Source organism: Falco peregrinus, chromosome 7 (assembly GCF_023634155.1).
Source record: "Falco peregrinus isolate bFalPer1 chromosome 7, bFalPer1.pri, whole genome shotgun sequence".
Classification (NCBI taxonomy): Eukaryota; Metazoa; Chordata; class Aves; order Falconiformes; family Falconidae; genus Falco; species Falco peregrinus.
Genome location: NC_073727.1, coordinates 74,377,792 through 74,396,188, shown reverse-complemented (window position 1 = coordinate 74,396,188; position 18,397 = coordinate 74,377,792). Strand labels below are relative to the sequence as shown.

Here is an 18,397-nt window from a genome sequence, read left to right as displayed (position 1 = left end):
TAACCTCATCTTAAGGTTATTTTTTCCCAAGCACAGTTGTCATTTAGGAGCACAAATAAATGCTTCTCTATCTGCCAACAACAACAAAAAATTTCAATTTATCCTAAGTTCTCAACCCATAGCACAGTTTCCCCTTAAAGGTACAGCTCAGAGATATCAGCTAAAATCGAGCCAGAAAATTCTAATAAGTTGCATGGTGGTCATTACAGACCGATTCAAATCAAGTACAAAAAAATCCCTCTTCCTCTCCAATTTCAGGTTTTCCAACCCACATGAAGCAAGGCAACTTGGTGATGGCTCCATCTACCATAAGGAAATCAAAAGGTTTAACAATCTCCTTGTATACTACCCACAGGAGCGTAAACTGCGTGGCCGATGAACTAGTTTTTCAGCTACCCCAGACTACTCATGCAAAAATGTGACAATGTAGGCTTTTATTTACAGCAGTCTAAGATTGCCTTAATATAGCTTAGCTAAATATACAATTTACGTACACTGTTTTTCCACACATTTACATGGACCAAGACTTTGAACTAGGAAACGCATAAAATAAACCACAGCAGGCTGTCTTCTGCCTGAAGACGCTGCATAAAGTTACCAGCACAACACATCTTAAAGCCATCTCTCCTATAACAACGTGATTTTTCTTAGACACATACTTTGCCATCTATGAAAGATCGTATTAGCTACTTCAAGACATTGCAGTATTTCTTTCTGTATCTAAGTTATCAATACTTTTTTTTTTTAGTCTCTTAATGGTTCATGTACATTATTTGAAATTATTCAGATACAGAAGAGGCATTTCAAAACTTTCCAGGTCCAAAGAGGAGATACTTCAATTCAGATTTGATTGATTGGAGCAAACAATGGAGGAGCTGATTTCAAACTGAAGTCTCTGAACAAGAAAATGGCACTGAACAAACTGTTCTTTTGTGGACTGACACTAAAATAAAGTTTCCATGGGTGTAACAGCTTGTGGAGGTCATAAAGGTGAAAGATACTTTAAAAACTACTTTAAACAACACTTTAGAGCATGTAAAATTATGACTTCATTTTAATGTTCACCGTTAAGAGTAGAAAAATACCAACACTAAGTGATTATTGTAATATTTGGCTCATTTATACTTCTAGTAAACTGAAATGTCATTGTGATTACAGAATTATAGAGCAGTCTTTGTCTGAAGATTGTTTCTACAGAACATGATCTGATTCCCTTAGCATAATGTCCTAGCTCCTTGGCATAATATCACCTATACATAGCATTTTTCTTCAATAAAACAATAGATGTATCTGAAAGAAATAAATCCTTTCCATATTACACTGCACCAATCTCCTAATTTTTATGGGATTGCAACGTGCAAGTCATTTCACATAGTACTCCACTAACTATACTAGTCATTTTCTCTAATATTGTTAATATTTTTTTAAAAATACAAACTTAGAAAAAGATAAAAATGCTACGTAGCTATGAATATCACTGGTTTTGTCCTCCCAAGAATCATTATTCTTCCTAAATATTTACTTAACCTACTGCAAAATTTTCAGGGAGTAAGACTACCAAAAAAAGAAGAATCTGAGAAAAAGAACTGCCATTTTACGACAAAAATCAGTTTGTGGGTGACAATTTCACCCATATCAGAATTCCACTAACAAATTAATACACCATCTTATTGAAAATATTGCAAGTTTCTTGATGGCAGTTCAGAGTGTTACTGAACATAGAGGTGTAAATTCCTCGTCATTTAAAATGAAACAACTACACAAAGAAACAGTCATGTTTATGAATTATAATCAAGATGTGTAAGAAAATTATAGCAAGAAAATAAGTATTTTAGATGATAATTAACACTGAACAGGTGATGCAAACTTCTGTCACTTTGTTTTTAAATAGAAGAAACTATTCTTATTTTAAACAAAATTAAAACAAAGGCCAAATTAAAATGGCAATATTTGACAACACCATAAGAGGTATGTGCTTTTCTTAAGTATCTGTAAAAATACATTAGCACTTTCCTTCAAATAATAAATAAACAATAAATCCGATTACTGTAAACATGTTTTATTTTCAACAGATTTCTACAGACCATTCTCTACAGTTTTAAGGAGCTCAAGAAAAGTCATTCTAACATCAGAGAACAATCTTGAATCCTTTACTAAATATTTACTCCATAACACTCTCATTTAGAAAGTTTAGTATGAGATGAAAAAATATCCAATAACTAATTTCTAAACCAAGAGATTTCATCAGTTAGGTAAAAAACCCACACCATACTTCTGGTACTCCATCAATTATAAGCACACCAACACCTCTCAAATTGTTCTGCTGATGTTTTTCAATCAGTGTTTCTCACATTTCAATATTCAGAGAAGTTAACTGAGGGAAGTGTATCTTTCAGTAGAAGATAAGCAGTAAATTAGCAGGGCTACTCATTTCATCAGAAGTGGCAGACAGAATAAAAGTCCCCAAAACATACACAGACAAAGGAGAGCGCAAAGCATTATCACTGAAAGAGATTAACTGTGTTAACAGATTGCAAACTAGACAGAAATGTGGCATGTGGTAGAATAAAAAACGACTAACAAAGTTAAACAGAAGTAGAATAGTAACTAACTGTGCACATCTACAGAAGTAAGATTCAGCTCCAGGCATCTAAATCCAGACACCTCCCATTATTGTCAATGGAGGTCAATGCAATCAGAGGGGCCTCGGGAGCGATTAAATTTACCCTAACGTAGGCACCTAGAGGCTCATTAAATAAATCATTCTCTAGACACTATTGACTGTATAGGCTAGGCTAGATCTCTATTGATTGTAACGGCAGCTTAGGATCTCAGTGTAAAGAATACACATAACAAGGAGAAAAAGAAAATCAGTAAGTGTATCAGAATTGGGAGAAATCCATACTTACATCCATAACACTGCAGCACATATTATACAGGTTTTCAGGGAAGATGGGCAAAGACTGGCCAGAGAGTCTTGCAAAGTCCAAAACCTAAATTCCTACTGCTTATTCAAAGTCTATCAGTACTCTAAACAAGAGTGCTCACATATGATGTTCTGTACTGTAACCTAGATCAGCACGTACAATAAAAATGTAACATATAGGGAAGGAATAGGAAAGAAAACTGACGTCAGCATGGAGACATGTTGTCGCTTTGTGAAGAATCCTGAAATATATGCAATCAGCCTCTGGTTATAAGACCAATCAGCAATAAAATGCAGGACTGGGACATGAGGTTCAAACTGCATGCTGACGGAGGGTTTATTCTCAATAGCCCGTCACATCACCTTAAAGCTGTGGATGAAAAGACAGAGGCATTCAGCAGACCAGACTGTTATAGGCCACAGCAGCAGCCAAATGGACTTTCAAAGAGATTTAGAGGAGAGCCACCACACTTGGCTCCAGCTCGTCCCTTAGATATTTGGGATCTTCTGCTTCACAGAAAATAGTCCAATGTGTTACCATGTCTAATTATTATCATATAACTCTAGCATAGCAGGCTCCTTCATTCTAGTAATGAAAATTTTTCCTATATGGAAGGAGAAAGAGCATGTCAGAAAGCAAAGCTACCCAACCAGCCATACTACAAAACTGGAAATTAAATAGGGTATGATGACTCCCAGGTTGCTGGAACAGCAGAAGAGAAACTCACAAATGAGAGAAGTCCTGAGGAAAAACTGTCTCAGCCATTCCAGGCAATCAAAATTAGCCGGACCTGCCTCATTTTGAACAGGACTCTTGGCATTAAAACAACAGACACCTGTTCAACCACAGCACCAGAAGTGAGTCCAAAGGACAGTGCATTGATCTGCTCTTGAAAAGCATTGCTGCTGGCACGGGCTACAATTCACCTATGCTAGGGTGGTCTCAATTTCAAAGACTTCTGGACAAAGACAGAATACTGGAATTAATCCAAGGAAGTCTGTCTTATTATCCAATATTCTGGTGCTACTTGGTACGTTTTCCAGAGAGTCAAAAGATCTAAGCAAGTTCACCACAAGAGCTGAAGTGTCTTGTTTTCAAAGAACAATCATCTCCTGACACAGTGGAAGACCTCATGTGCTCACTGAATTGTTTGTATTTTACAAGCTGGTTGAACTACGCAGCATTCCCTAAATATGCAATCTTTGAGGCAGAGTCTGGAAGGTTTTGCACACCATTTGGACTACTTAAACCACAGAAGTGTTCTTCCCTTTTAAAACCATGCATATTGCATAGGGAGTTTACCTGAGCGAGCTCCCTATCTTTGACTGATTATATTACTGAATTACTTCATTAATTTATTACTGCATGCCCTTGCAAGCACCTTTGCAGTGTGGTAATGTTATTAAGAATCCTTTACAGATTGTTACTCCTTAATCTACACACTGATCAGAATCACATCTGAAACCAAGTCCAGCACTAGATGACAAAAAGTATATAAGAAGCAAGGTGAATTAAAAAAACACAGGCAGGCCTTCTTCACTGATCACCAAGATCGAATGGTAAATTGCTGTTACCCTCAGGTTCTAACAGGCCACCAGTAAAACAGTCCTCTTTCATCAGAAATCTTGTGACTGACCCAATCTAGTCTGTAACAAGATACAGTAATGTCCAAGAAATTCAATTTTACCCTAAGCCTCAGATTTGCAGAAGCGGCAGCATCACTCAAAGAGATCACTCAAAAGTATCTTGAGCTGAAGAATATCCCTTCAAACAATCCAAGTGACAAAGTTATCAAAATGTGATACAACTCTGGCAAAAAACTTGCCTTTTACTGAGAAATGGTTAAACCTCTCGGACAAGGATCATGGTCAGAACAGAAAGATATTAAGTCTCCAATCATATAATGTCTCGCCATACCAACAAATCCCCAATATAAGCATAGATAGAAAAAAAAATTTTAAACAGAAAAAAATCAAATAATTTTTAAAACAAAACTGTAAGGAGGCTGAGTAATGAAAACGTTTCCTCAGATTGATAACTATTCCTGAAGTCTACTCTTGAAATAGGTACATTTCACTTTTTTGTTGCAGTCATAAAAGAATGACAAAACCAAGGTATTAAAACACAAAACTGTACACAGACACTTGATGTCTGCCTACCCTTTTGAACATAAACCAAGTATCAGAGCTCTCCGAACAGCACAGTTTGGCTCAAGAACACCTGCATTCCCTCTGCAAAAAGTTTGCTGGAAAAAAAAAATTCCCTATTAACAGCAAAATAAAGGACAAAATCACATTTTAAGATGATGATCAAAGGAAATGGAAGTGCAGAAAACCAGATGTTAGTCCTTGCTGTCATAATAAGAACTGCTTGTTGAAGACCCTTTTATAGTCTATGTTATACACAGAGCGCACCATAATCAAGACATATTTGAACTCTTGACTGCAAGTACAACATGAGTCTTTCTGCATTCAATGCCAGAAAAAAGCTTCTTTTTAAATACACAAGACTATTTTGCTTTTTTAAAAAAAAACTATTGTTAATCCATCATTAATTAAAAGACGATTAACTGCAGGGAAAAGGCAAACAAAAATAAAGAAGCTCTATTGCCAGACTGCTTTGAACTGTCTCAGGAAAAGTAACGTGCACCCCATTTTTTAGTGCCTGCTGTAAGGTTCTAAAAATAGGGAAATAACTCTGGTAACAAAATACAAGAAAGAGTCCAACTATTGTAGTCCACCTAAGAAAAAAAAAAAAACAAAACACCTTTCTTGTTTACAAAAAAAATTCCTCAGAGTTTCACTGGTACTGCCCCAGTCCTCATGCCCCAAACTCAACTCCATTAAGTAGATTAATTAGAAAATGAAAGAAAAAAAACCACTGAAATTTAAACAGCAAAACTTGCCATAAAGACCACTAAATTCTGCTCCCCAGTGTACAGCAGATTTTTCTCCTTGTGTGAGTGGACTTAATTAAGAAGGGACATCGGGAACAGGAAAAGCTCAGAGCACACCACATCATGCAGAATTCAGTTTCACAGCTAAACAGCATTGTACATTTCAATATAAGATCAGAACCTAACCTCCTTTCAAGAAGTAGTAACCTCTATAATGTTGAAATACTTAAGGTCTATCATAGTAATTCAACTTCCCTAAGTCAATATATTAAATTTCTGAAACATAAATTGTGCATAGCACAAGTAACATATAAAAGAGCTGCCCTGTCTTTATTCATGAGATTCAATAGATTTCAAAGACATGCGGCAGAAAGTTAAACCAATTCTGAAAGTAAAAATACATTTTTATTTACATCGTGGCTATGCGGTATATCAGCGGAGTGCACATTTGATGCAACATGCTGCTTTTCTGGATGACTGAATATGAAATTTACTGGCTGAATACAGACAAATGGAATATGACAGCTATATGATATTACAACAATTACTTGCACATTATCAAAAGAGAAGACCAAGTACACAGGATTCTGGGGTTTGTTTTCAAAGCCAGTTTATGCGATTACAGAAAACCTGAACATTGACTAAAGTAATTTTAAAATATTCTTTCAAACAATTATATCAAGATTAATAAACCATTCTATCAAAACTTTTCTGTTCAAAAAGCACAGGAACACAACTGAAAGAGACGTGCTGTGGCATTCAACTTGTTCTGGAAGTTAACAAAAAGATACAGATGAACAGACTTGCATCTCAAAAACAGTTAGGCCCTGCCCCAGAACTTGGGGTAAATAGCTGAAGAGCTTAAATACATTATTGGTGGTGTGTGGGGCAACATACAGCAGGCATTTTTCAGCAGATGGCTGTCAAGAGAGGGCCGTATGGTTAAGAAGGCGTTCAACAGAGCCTGCTAAAGACCACATTTAGTGACACAGAAATCTGGCAACCAGATAGGCAAACCCATCTATTACTTTTCTTTAAATGTCACAGACTTCCTTGCTGCTGCTGTGATGGCTAATAAAACAGAAATGTCTTCTGACAAGTACATGGTCTTTCTACAGTGATAATAAAGTGCAAGTTTGAAAGCGGTTCAAGAGTACAAAGGGAATCTTAGAGAATTGAAAGTCTAGCTTTAACATCCATTTTTATACATTCTATTCTGAAAAGATACTAAAGTATGGGAAGAGAACGTGTGTTGCTGGGAATGAAACACGTCATAAGAGAGCAGATTCTCTTAATCCAGATTAGTTTTAGTACAGGAAAGATAATTATTGCTTTCATTCTTCTCAGTGCAAGAACCTTATCGCTAACCTGCTCATATACTAGATTACTAAATACAGATTTCAGTGCCTAATATGGAACAACTATGGAAACTATTCCTATTTTTTATGGTAGTACAGTACAATTAAAAAACATCACTAAAATTATGCCAGCACTGTAATGAATGTCCTGGAAGAGAGATTATGTAGCTAGAGCTCTTCTCCGTCCCTAAGACACGCCACAGGATGAAAGACCATTCAAAATTTTCCCTTATAATGTAAGTCAGATGATGAAAACTGAAAATCAAAAAGACAGATACATGTTTAACAGGTTAAAAAAAAAAAAAAGGCTGAACAAATTAAAGTACTTTAAAGTGAATAATCATAGGAAAACACCACCATAACTTTGGCTTCAAAACAAAGACTGGAGAATTCCAGTTTAACAGAAATAATTGAGAAATCTGGTAGCAACCGAAAAAAGGACTGTGTTTGCAGTGAAAGAGCAACACACAGAGCACTTACTATTTTTTTATATTTATATATATATCATATATTACTTATTACTGCGATTCCTAGAATATTTATGTGCCCAGGCAGTAACTTCCCAGTATATCATAGTCTAGAATCATTTTATGTTTTCTAGCACATAATCATCAGTTGTGGTCTAAGTAACACCCATGAAACAAAACTACGGTGAAAAATAATGTTTTTATACTAGGCATATTTAATTTAAGAAATACTGCTTTGAGGTTTTGAATCTGTTATACAAAAATTAACATTTTTTTAAATTCTAAGGGTTTTTTAAAAGGTTTCTGTAACAAAAATACTGTTTTATGAAAAAAGTTACTATATAAAATGACAGAGAAACAGATTCTTGTCAATATTCAGTATGCTTAGCTGTAAGATACGCTGGTATGCTGATTAGTAATTTAAGGCCTGAGAAAAGAAAGTTTCAGAGGGAAATACACAAAAATATGCTTGAGTTTAATATGCATCTACATTAGCTACAGGGTATAATAAACTACAGTGCTCTCTTAAATCTACATAATTATGTCCCAAAGATAATTTCTCTTTAGTATCCTTAACTTTACCAATAAACTGGTAAGGACCTTGGGTTTAAAAGGTCAGGCAATATTGTTTTAAAGTAAAATACATCCTTACAAGTGAAAAGGTAAAAAAAAAAAAAAATGTTAAGGTTTTGGTTTGGTTTTGTTCCTTCTAGTGGTCAGAACTTCAGATGTGGCAAGCAAAACAAAACTCTAATGTACACTGAAAGAAAACCAAGTAAAGTTGCAGTTTCCCTTTAGCAGTGAATATTCTACCTGCAAGGTTAAATACCACCCAAGTTAACTAGTTCAATTCAATAGCACAACATTATGCACCACTTACCAGGTATTACTATTCTTACTCCAATTTTTAAAAATTCTGCATACAGTTATGCATATATAGCCTCCACATGATTTATACAGGTACATACACACAGTATATATATCTATTCATTCATTTATATATTTGTATAAAGTTGTAAGTTAACAATATCTTTTCAGTGATTATTAATATACATTGCATATGGGCAGAAATTGTGAAAAAATTATTACTTTCATATTTTGCCGAAATGGTAGGACATTTCTACCATGTATCGCAAAGAACATCTACTCCTACATTCACATACGATTTCTCATCGCCTGACTTCTTATATGTCAACTGGAACTATGATATGCTTCATTTACTTGCTTAATTTGAAAAAAAAACCCTAAAATGGACTACGAGAGAAACAGCCGCGGTACACATGTCTATATTCTTCATTTAATAAAAAGGTCAGAGCAGCAATTATCTACAAACTTGCACACATTTCTCCAAGTATTGTGAACAACATAGATGTTTGCGGTAAATACCTTTGCAACAAAGTCAGGATTTCCTGTCTGGCAGAAAAGTAGAAATAGTACCAACTGCTTTGCAAAACTTGCATTACTAATCACATCATGCAGTAATGTCCATAAATACAAGATGGCATGTTACTTTTAGTGACAGCAATTCCATATTATTATTTAACTGTAAGTCCTAATAAAAAAATCACAGTCTGATGCAAACAACTTCCAACTATTTTGATTTGATCTCACGATGCTTAATTAAACAGGAAGCAAACAGCTATCTCTAGCTCTAATGAGTCGAGCAAATTTTCTGCAGCCTTTCCAGAATGATTGTGTCCACAATACTAAAGAGAATTAACACTGACAACGCTGGTAGTGACTTGCCCCTAGCCACAGGTGAGGGTTATACGTTTACAGGCTTTGCTAGTATTCTCTACATTTGATACCGTCAGTGAGGAATCTTATCCCAGCTCCTTCCTACGACCTAGCAGAATTTAACAGGACTCTGGAAGAAGTTATTCACATTTTATCACAGAGTCATTTAGGCTGGAAAAGACAGTTATTCAACCATTAACCTAGCACTGCCAAGTCCACCACTAAACCATATCCCTAAGTACCGCACTTGGAATACAATCAAATACAACTCCTATAAGCATGCTTTCTCAGCCCTCCTATTTCCAGGATCCATTACAGATCTCTTTCCTACTGCTTTGGTTAATAGGTATACAAAACCGAAGAAATCAAAGCAAACTAGTATTTCAGCAATATGCCAACACTACTCATCTGATTCAAACTTCTGCAGTGCTCCACAAGAGAAGGGAATACAATGCTAACAAGAATAAATGAATGCACACACGGACACAAAAGGACAAATTCCCATCAATAAAAGACAACTTTAAATCAAAATGATAATATATAATAACAAGAATCTTGCAGAGACTTAACATACATACTGTGATACACTTAATGCCAAAAATAACCCAATTTTAATAGCAATTGAAGGTTATTTCCGTTCAGCTAAGGACAGATATTATTATTACTTGGACTAAACTCCATGGCCAGATCACAGAGGTTTTGCAGGAAATTCCTAATTTTCAGATGCAGCTCTAACCATTCATATGTAACCAAATGGAGAAGAATAATAGCTGTCCACAGCGTAAAGTCCTCAGGATTTTCAGTTATTTGCATCCAACATCACACTGCTGCTTATTAGCAAATTACCATAGCCAAAGGAAAGAAAACATCTTTTTCCAGCTACAACCAAGAAAGCTGAACTAATTCAGCTTGACTCAGATGCAACAACAATCCATGCATTTACGGCTTCAAGTCATGCTTTTCATTCTCATGCCTAGTTGTATAAATTGTGATTATAAAACAAATTCACTCAAAAACTTCTTCTGCATAATTTTTATTAAAATGTAAAACAAACCACAGACTATCCTCTTCAGTCAAGATCATGCAAGCTAATTGATCTCAGCATGACATCTCTTCACATGAAATACCAGTTTCAACAACAGTTATGTCCCATTTGAACAATGCACCTGTTAACATCCAAGCTTCAATTTCTATGCAAACAAAACATTAAGGAAACTATATGAAAGGAGTAGATCTCATGATGATTGATTCACTACCATAAAGCTGATTTCTCAAAACTAATGTGACTGACGTGAGTTCAGATTATGGACATTTTTAAGACTGTTCAACTCCTAACAACTAGCATCTTCGTTGAGTCACTTCAGTTTTGCACAAATACTCTGATTGCATAGACCTGGCTGTTCAGAGGAATGCCACAAAGGATTATACTAACAGCAAAACAACCAACCAACACACCAACCCCAAACCAAAACCACACAAAAGAACTTGGGAATAGTGAAATCCGAAAGTCTGTTTCATTAGCCGTCGCGGCTGAAATAAAAATTAAATCTTAATTTTTATTTCAAGCCTGCATGCCTAGGATCACTTGGACCACCTACTGTTTTGAAACCCCTGTAACAATTGCACATTACTGTTTTTTTCTTCAAAATTGCATTTAAGGAAAAGGTTTAATGCAAATTCAACAGTAAGTTTGGGAATCAAAATGAGTCATGTACATGGAAATGCATTTTCATGTTTTTTCTGATAATTAAATCACTTCTAGCCTGAGCTGTTTGTAGATTACAAAAAACATCTGGAAACATATCATAAAAGTATTTTGACTTTCTGAGCATAAAGAAAGGTAAGCTAGGTAAGCATAGCCATTCAACATATAATAATGTTATGAATAGAATGTAATTTTGCCAATACAAAATAAAAGTGATTCAGTCTTTAAAATTCACTTTTTTTTTCCTCACTAAAACTAGAGAATGAAATGACAATTTCCAAATAACGAAAGAGAAATACAGACAGCAAGTCGTTCTACTGAAGCTAATTTTTACATTCACTGGTAGAATGCAAAAAAAATTTCTATTTCTTTTTATGATAAGTTTAACACAAAAAGAGAATTTAATCAAGACTATCTAAGTCCCCTGATAACCAATGAAAACAAAGGCAATATGCTTAACTATATTAATGCCTTGGTACCATGACATACTCTTCCACTTCCACAGAATTCAGAGGGATAAGATTTTACAGGTAATATATGCTGCATTTTTATTACTTTTTTTTTATATCCTCGAAGACAGCAAACATTTTCTTAAAGTTCTATAATAGCCTTTACACATCTCAGGAAAATTCAAGCCTGGCCATCTACTTGCATTATAGTACTACTGATGTCCAATTAAAAAAAGATCAGATTGTAATCTGTTTATATCTTTATCCTTTAGAGGTTAAATATTGTGTCTTGCTGTTCAACATGTCACTTTAGGCTGCAGATTTGTAAAGTTTAAATAACTGAATAATAGAAGTAGCAAATGACATTCAATTAGAGAATTCTAATTAAGAATGTGACAGAACAAAGATCTTTCTCTGATTTATGAATCAAAATATGTTCCCGAAACAGTAGGCACCATTACGCAACATAAAGAGGGCAAGTAAAAAAAACAATCTAGCTGCAAACCAATCCCCAAGTCTCAAACAAATGAGAGAGTAAAATAGCAAAACCAAATGTAACCAACCGACCGATAAAGAAAATATTCCTAGGGATTTAAGGAGGTGGAGGTTGTTTCAAAGAACCACCATATCATCCAAACATTATAAATTGCACTGGGGATAGTCCTGTTCACTGAAAAGCATTGCCTTGCAGATTATGAAGTGCCTATTTCTATTTTCATTTAAATACACGGAGTTATTTTATAATTGTATAGACCTACAAAGCTTTATAGCATAAGCACTTCTAATTTACATCTCTACATTATATTTGTTTATTCTTTATGATCTTGTCTCCCCCTAGTGGCTGGCCCTCACAGAAATGTACTTCTACCTGTATTCAGACCTGGATGCAGAATCACAGGGTAAGTCAGGCTAGAAAAGACCTCAGGAGGTCTCCAGTCCAGGCTCCCCCTCATGGAATTTCTAGCTGGCCCTGGTAGAAACATTCACCACCAGCTGTTTGCAGTCAAGGTAAAGCTTCACTCCTGAATCCAGATTCAAGGACCTCCCTAAGATCATCTGGAAAAGAAATGGAAGAGGCAGGAAAATCCAGTCACTGAAACTATCTCATTGGGACGTATCTCCATCCTGAAGCCTCATCACTTCTTAACAGAGTAGAGACTTATTCCTGATGCAGTATATGGCTGGCAAGTTGTCTGTCCTCAGATTCATACATGATCACCACGTGTGTAAGAAACATCTAGAATATATTAAAAATCAACTGAAGCTCAAAAGCTTCACTGTGAATGGTTTGCTTCTTCCCCAGTCACAGATGCTGAGCAAGGTTAAGTGAGTAATGTTTCCTCTTGCGTCTCCCAGGAAAATGTCTGTCATGAGGACCTTTACCAGCAGGAAGGGATGCAGAGGCATACCTCAGACAGGAACCTCTGACAACTAGAAAACATCCTGCTCATTGCCATTGCGACCAACCGCTACAGAAAACAACAAGCCATATGAAACTGCAGTAAGATGATCTGGAAAGCTAAGTCAGGATGAATAAAAGGCTTCATTAGCCTGAATGCCACCACATCCCCCAGGAAAGAGTGCTAGAACACAGCAGCTGAAGAGCCACGTCTCACTCACATTAACAAGTCACAAGGACAAGACAGCTGTTATGTCACAAGGATAATTTTGTAAATATAGTAATGCATAATTTTGGAGATTTATTAAAGAAAGAAAGACAGACAAACTCTTGTGCAATTTTCAGATGCTCCTCAGTAGTATATGCAACAATAATAAAAATCTGCAATCTCAAATTGCAATTATCAAAGGAATTACTTTTCAACACAGAAGTGCACAACTAGCAACTGTCTCTTCTGTAAAAAATGGTAAATAATCAGAGTACTAGAAGAGAACATTTCCCATCACTGTGCATCAAATACTGCTAAGAAAAAGAATATATATCAACAAGTATATATGTAGCAAAGGAAAGCAAAAAAGTGGTGGGTTGCCTTAAACCCATCCATCTGTATCAAAACCTTAATTCCAGGCTATTTGCTAAGGAAGTAACTGAATAATGCCTTAAAGAAACTGATACAGCTTTCATTCTTTCCTTTGTTCCAAACGCTACATTATCTTTCAAGTCTCTGATTTCACATTCACAAGCTAATCATACAAATAGATACAAACAGTAACAGCCAAATAATCACCTCCACTATAGGAGGATTTTACTTTCAACTTACCAGAGCATTTTTACAACTAACTATACTGTAACTATTTAACTTCTCTTCATTCATCTTATTACTTTCTTTTTTTCAAGTATTTTAAAAGCATACTGGAGCTACCTCCCTATTTTGGGGGTGGTGGGGTGGTGTTGCTTCTTAAGCAAGAAGAACAGGATGTGAATGAACCTAAGGGAATTAATATCTATTTAGAGTAAGATTACATGTTACAGAAAAAAAACCAAAAGAGCCTTAAAATAACACTTGAGATTATGAAGCCCGCTAGCATAACCACTCAGTAAGAAGCAACACATCTACCACCATTTCACAGCTGATCCTATCATTTCAACAACAATAACTTACCATTTAGGCACTCTTAGCCTAGCAATTCACACAGTAATTTTAATTACAGTGCCTACAGTAAAAAATGTTTTATTTTGTGCTCTGTATTTGTCGCTGTTGTGAACATGCCAGTACGTGATCATCTGCCCCCCAACAGAGGATCTCCACTAGTTTCAGTGCTTTCTTTGTAGGCACTATTTTAATTTTTTTTTTCCACTGAATACATGGTTTCACACTTCGCTTACAATACACTTTACTTTTAAAGGTAAAATATTGTTTCTTAAAAACACTGTAGAAAAGTTTTTATCAATGAGCCTAGGGGTATGTTCACATCACTGATTCACGGCACAGGATGAGTTCTTTTCGGTGCAAATTTTCCTTGTGCTAAGCCTATGCTTAGCCTGCTGGTAAGCACTCCAGTGCACCACTGGCGCGTTCAAGGTAACTCACTCCCTGCTGAAGACTGAAGTTGTCTGCCAAGAATTCTTAGGATTCAGAACTGACATAAATGTTGCAGCCACTAAAGATTAATGTAAACACATAATTTTGAAACTGCAGCAAATTGAACACTCCCTTGTTGCAATACAACAGCCAGGAACAAATAATTAGCAAGTATAATGCATATATCTTCACAATGCTCTGTTAAGACAAAAAAAGTACAATTATCTCCACTCTACAGGAAAGGAACAATGGCATGAGTGTCAAAAAATGAAAATGTCAAAAGAAGAAAGTACCAAGAAGAACTTTAGTAATTTTCATTTTTTCAGGACATTAAACCTTATATGACATTTTACTATGAAAACCTACAGGCTACTGACTTCAGGTACAGGTGTGAAAAATCAGCTTATTTTTTACCCCAGTCTGAAGCTGTTTATCTAGAACTTAAGAAGAATGAAAATTACATGGAAGTAGCAGCCTGCTTGTGAAAAATGCAGTAATTACAACTCCTTACTTCATTCACAATATACTTTCTAACTGTCAAAGGTAGACACAGGATCATAAAATTTCATTTATTTCTAGGGCCTATCAAGGGAGATGCTATAAAGTTATAACCCTGTGACTGAAAAAAAGACCCAAGGTGCATACATGTTGTCCTACATGTGCATATACCTATGGTGTAATCACACCTGTTCATACAATGACTTTTTAAAAACAGAAATAATAAATACTTACATTGAAATAGTAAATGTATATATTTACATTGTTACTGTTTCTGATAGCTTGGTTTTATTCTTTCAGTTTCCTTTAAGAATAGGAAATTGCAACTGAAAAATCTGCATTTTCCTGAACTCAACTAGCATACTAGTTGACCTAGGCAACAACAACCTGACACACAACTAGGCAGGTTGACCCTGGCTTGGTACCAGGTACCCACCCAAACCACTCTATCCCCTCCTCAACTGAACAGGGGAGAGAAAATATAACTAAAGGTTTGGGTGTCAAGATAAGGACAGGGAAAGATCACTCCCCAGTTACCGTCATGGGCAAAACAGACTTGACTTGGGGGAAAATTAGCTTAATTTATTACCAACCAAACCAGAATAGGGTAATGAGAAATAAAACCAAATCTTAAAAACACCTTCCCCTCACTCCTCCCTTCTTCTCAGGCTCAACTTTACTCCCGATTTTCTCTCCCTCCTCCCTGCCAATGGTGCAAGGGGATGGGAAACGGGGGTAGCACTGAATGAGTGTCAGTTCATCAGATGTCTCTGCTGCTCCTTCCTCCTCAGGAGGAGGACTCCTCACACTCCTCCCCTGCTCCAGCCTGGGGTCCCTCCCACAGCAGACAGTCCTCCATGAACTTCTACAACGTGAGCACTTCCCACAGACTACAGTTCTTCATGAACTGCTCCAGCGTGGGTCCCTTCCACAGGGTGCAGCCCTTCAGGCACAGGCTGCTCCAGTGTGGGTCCCCCAAGGGGTCACAAGTGCTGCCAGCAAACCTGCTCCAGCCTGGGCTCCTCTCTCCATGGGGTCACAGCTCCCACCAGGAGCCTGCTCCAGCACAGGCTTCCCACAGGGTCACAGCATCCTTCGGGCATCCACCTGCTCCAGCATGGGGTCCTCCATGGCTGCAGGTGGAGATCTGCTCCAGCGTTAACCTCCATGGCTGCAGGGCACAGCCTGCCTCACCGTGGGTCTTCACCACGGGCTGCAGGGGAATCTCTGCTCCGGCACCTGGAGCCCCTCCTGCCCCTCCTTCTGCACCGACCTGGGGGGCTGCAGAGTTGTTGCTCACTCCTCTCTCTCGAGGCAGTTGCTCAGGTTATTTTTCCCCCTTCTTAAATGTTATCCCAGAGGTGCTACCATTGTTGCTGACAGGCTCGGCCTTGGCCAGCAGCGGGTCCATCTTGGAGACGGCTGGCACAGCCTCTGTCAGACATGGGGGAAGGCTTCTAGCAGTTTCTCACAGAAGCCACATCTGTAGCCCTTCCTGCTACCAAAACCTTGCCACACAAACCTAATACAAGTAGTAATTAACTGGCTTTCAACTGCAAAATTTATTACCTCACCTGAAATCTTTGTCAGGGAACAGATTTTGGATTTCTTTCTTAACAAAATATCTATCTACTCTTAAATCATATCCAAATTAAAGAGCTAGATTTACAGAGATTTAGGTACTCAACTCAAATCATACCTTCAAATCCCTTTTGCCTTCCCAAAAAAACTGCAGACAGTTGATATATCTTCTGAGACTTGAAAGAGACAAACGTACCATAATTCATTGTAGCAAGCATTACTTTTTGCCCTGTATCTTCTATAAATAGCCATGCCCCAGAGAACCTAAACTAACAAAAGAGTGTCTACCAAACACTCCAAAATACTTCACAGAACTCTAGAAAGCCGAGATCTCGCAAAAATAAATGCAAAGTATCACAGTCCAAACAAAACTGATAATAAGGTCTGAAACTTCTGTTCCAACGCATGCCACAGGCTTGATGACAGAGAAAACCTGCTCGATTCTACATACACTGTTCAAGGTAAGGAGCAGGCCACAAACCTGAAAAAATTAGCATACATTTTTCACACTCTCAAAGAGACAGCACATGTATGCTACACTCTCCACACTCTTGATACTCTCAAAAATATTAGCAAGTGTTACGACAATGACTAATATAATACTGCCTACTGCACTGAACAGCATTTTCTCACTTGAACATATTCTTCCATCTTCATTCACCTCCAGTTTCTTCTTTTATTCTTAGACTATAAATTTGCTAAGGCAAGCTCACCTCATATGCAGCTGTCCAATTTATAATTTTTTTTTATTAACCAACAAAAAAAAAGGATAATTTGCCTTTCAGATAGTACTGTTTGTGGTCACTTACCTGCCGGGTGTATTAATTTAGTCACATACTAAGTGTATTTCACCAAAGGACATTGGTTTCCTAGTGATTTAGTGGTAAAGTAAGATTTTTCTAGTCCTCATCTATAGAAAGCCTCTTTGGGGCTTGCCTTTTTTCCCTATGCTTCAGGAGAATGACCAACAAAATTAATAAAATCATAAACAAAGAGAACTACTCCCCCACCTTTAAAAGACATTACTATGCCTTTTGCCCAGTTATCTACTTTAACAAGCACCTATTCAAATGTGTAGTACAATGTACACATTAACCACATCCTCACATTCACATATTTAGATACTTTTCATTTCATGAATTACCTTGTCTGCATCCACTTTTCCTTTGACAAATTCCTTCTTCCAAAATTCCAGTGCCTGTTCCAGAGTCAAGCCAATGCCTTTTAAGAACAGTCCATATTGCATACGGCCTCCGTGACGGAGATGATGGTTATCACGTAGGGCTTTGTGCAACTGGCGCATGCAAAGAGGGAATGACTTCACAGAAAGCTGTCAAGAGAAAAAACGTGTTTAAGGCATACTGATCCTTTAATTTGTCGGATATATGTTTATTGTGATTATTAATCAGCTCCACTTGAAAATGCCAATGGCTGGAAGAATAGACATGCACGTGCAGAGTGCCTTGGGACCGATAACACAAGCGTGTCTGGCAGCCATCAAATCCAATAACAGAGTAATACAGGTGGTAGTATCAGACTATCTTCAGCTACAAGTAACACAGATTTAAGGCTGTCAGGAAAAACATACCAACAGTTCCATTACAGTATTTCTTGCTTCTCCCTTATTTTAGGTTCTGGAATGGCAAGGTGACTTTTGTGAAGAGTTTTTGGGGGTTGCAGGTGGGGATGGGTATTTTTCTTGAAATGTCTTTGAAAAACTACAAGCAGGACTAAAATCCACTGCAACTGATCTGCAGGTTGGTTTTTTTCCCTGAAGAATATTATTTCTTATAAAGCA

At 36.9% G+C, this 18,397-nt stretch overlaps 1 protein-coding gene across 1 annotated transcript in view; it reads right to left on the bottom strand.

The window, feature by feature from the left end:
• Nucleotides 1-18,397, bottom strand: part of PRIM2 (DNA primase subunit 2) — a 127,906-nt gene that overhangs the window by 26,914 nt on the left and 82,595 nt on the right. The window contains exon 10 of the mRNA XM_055810587.1: nucleotides 17,744-17,929. Coding sequence (XP_055666562.1) covers nucleotides 17,744-17,929 — 186 coding nt within the window. The remainder of the gene's footprint in view (nucleotides 1-17,743; nucleotides 17,930-18,397) is intronic.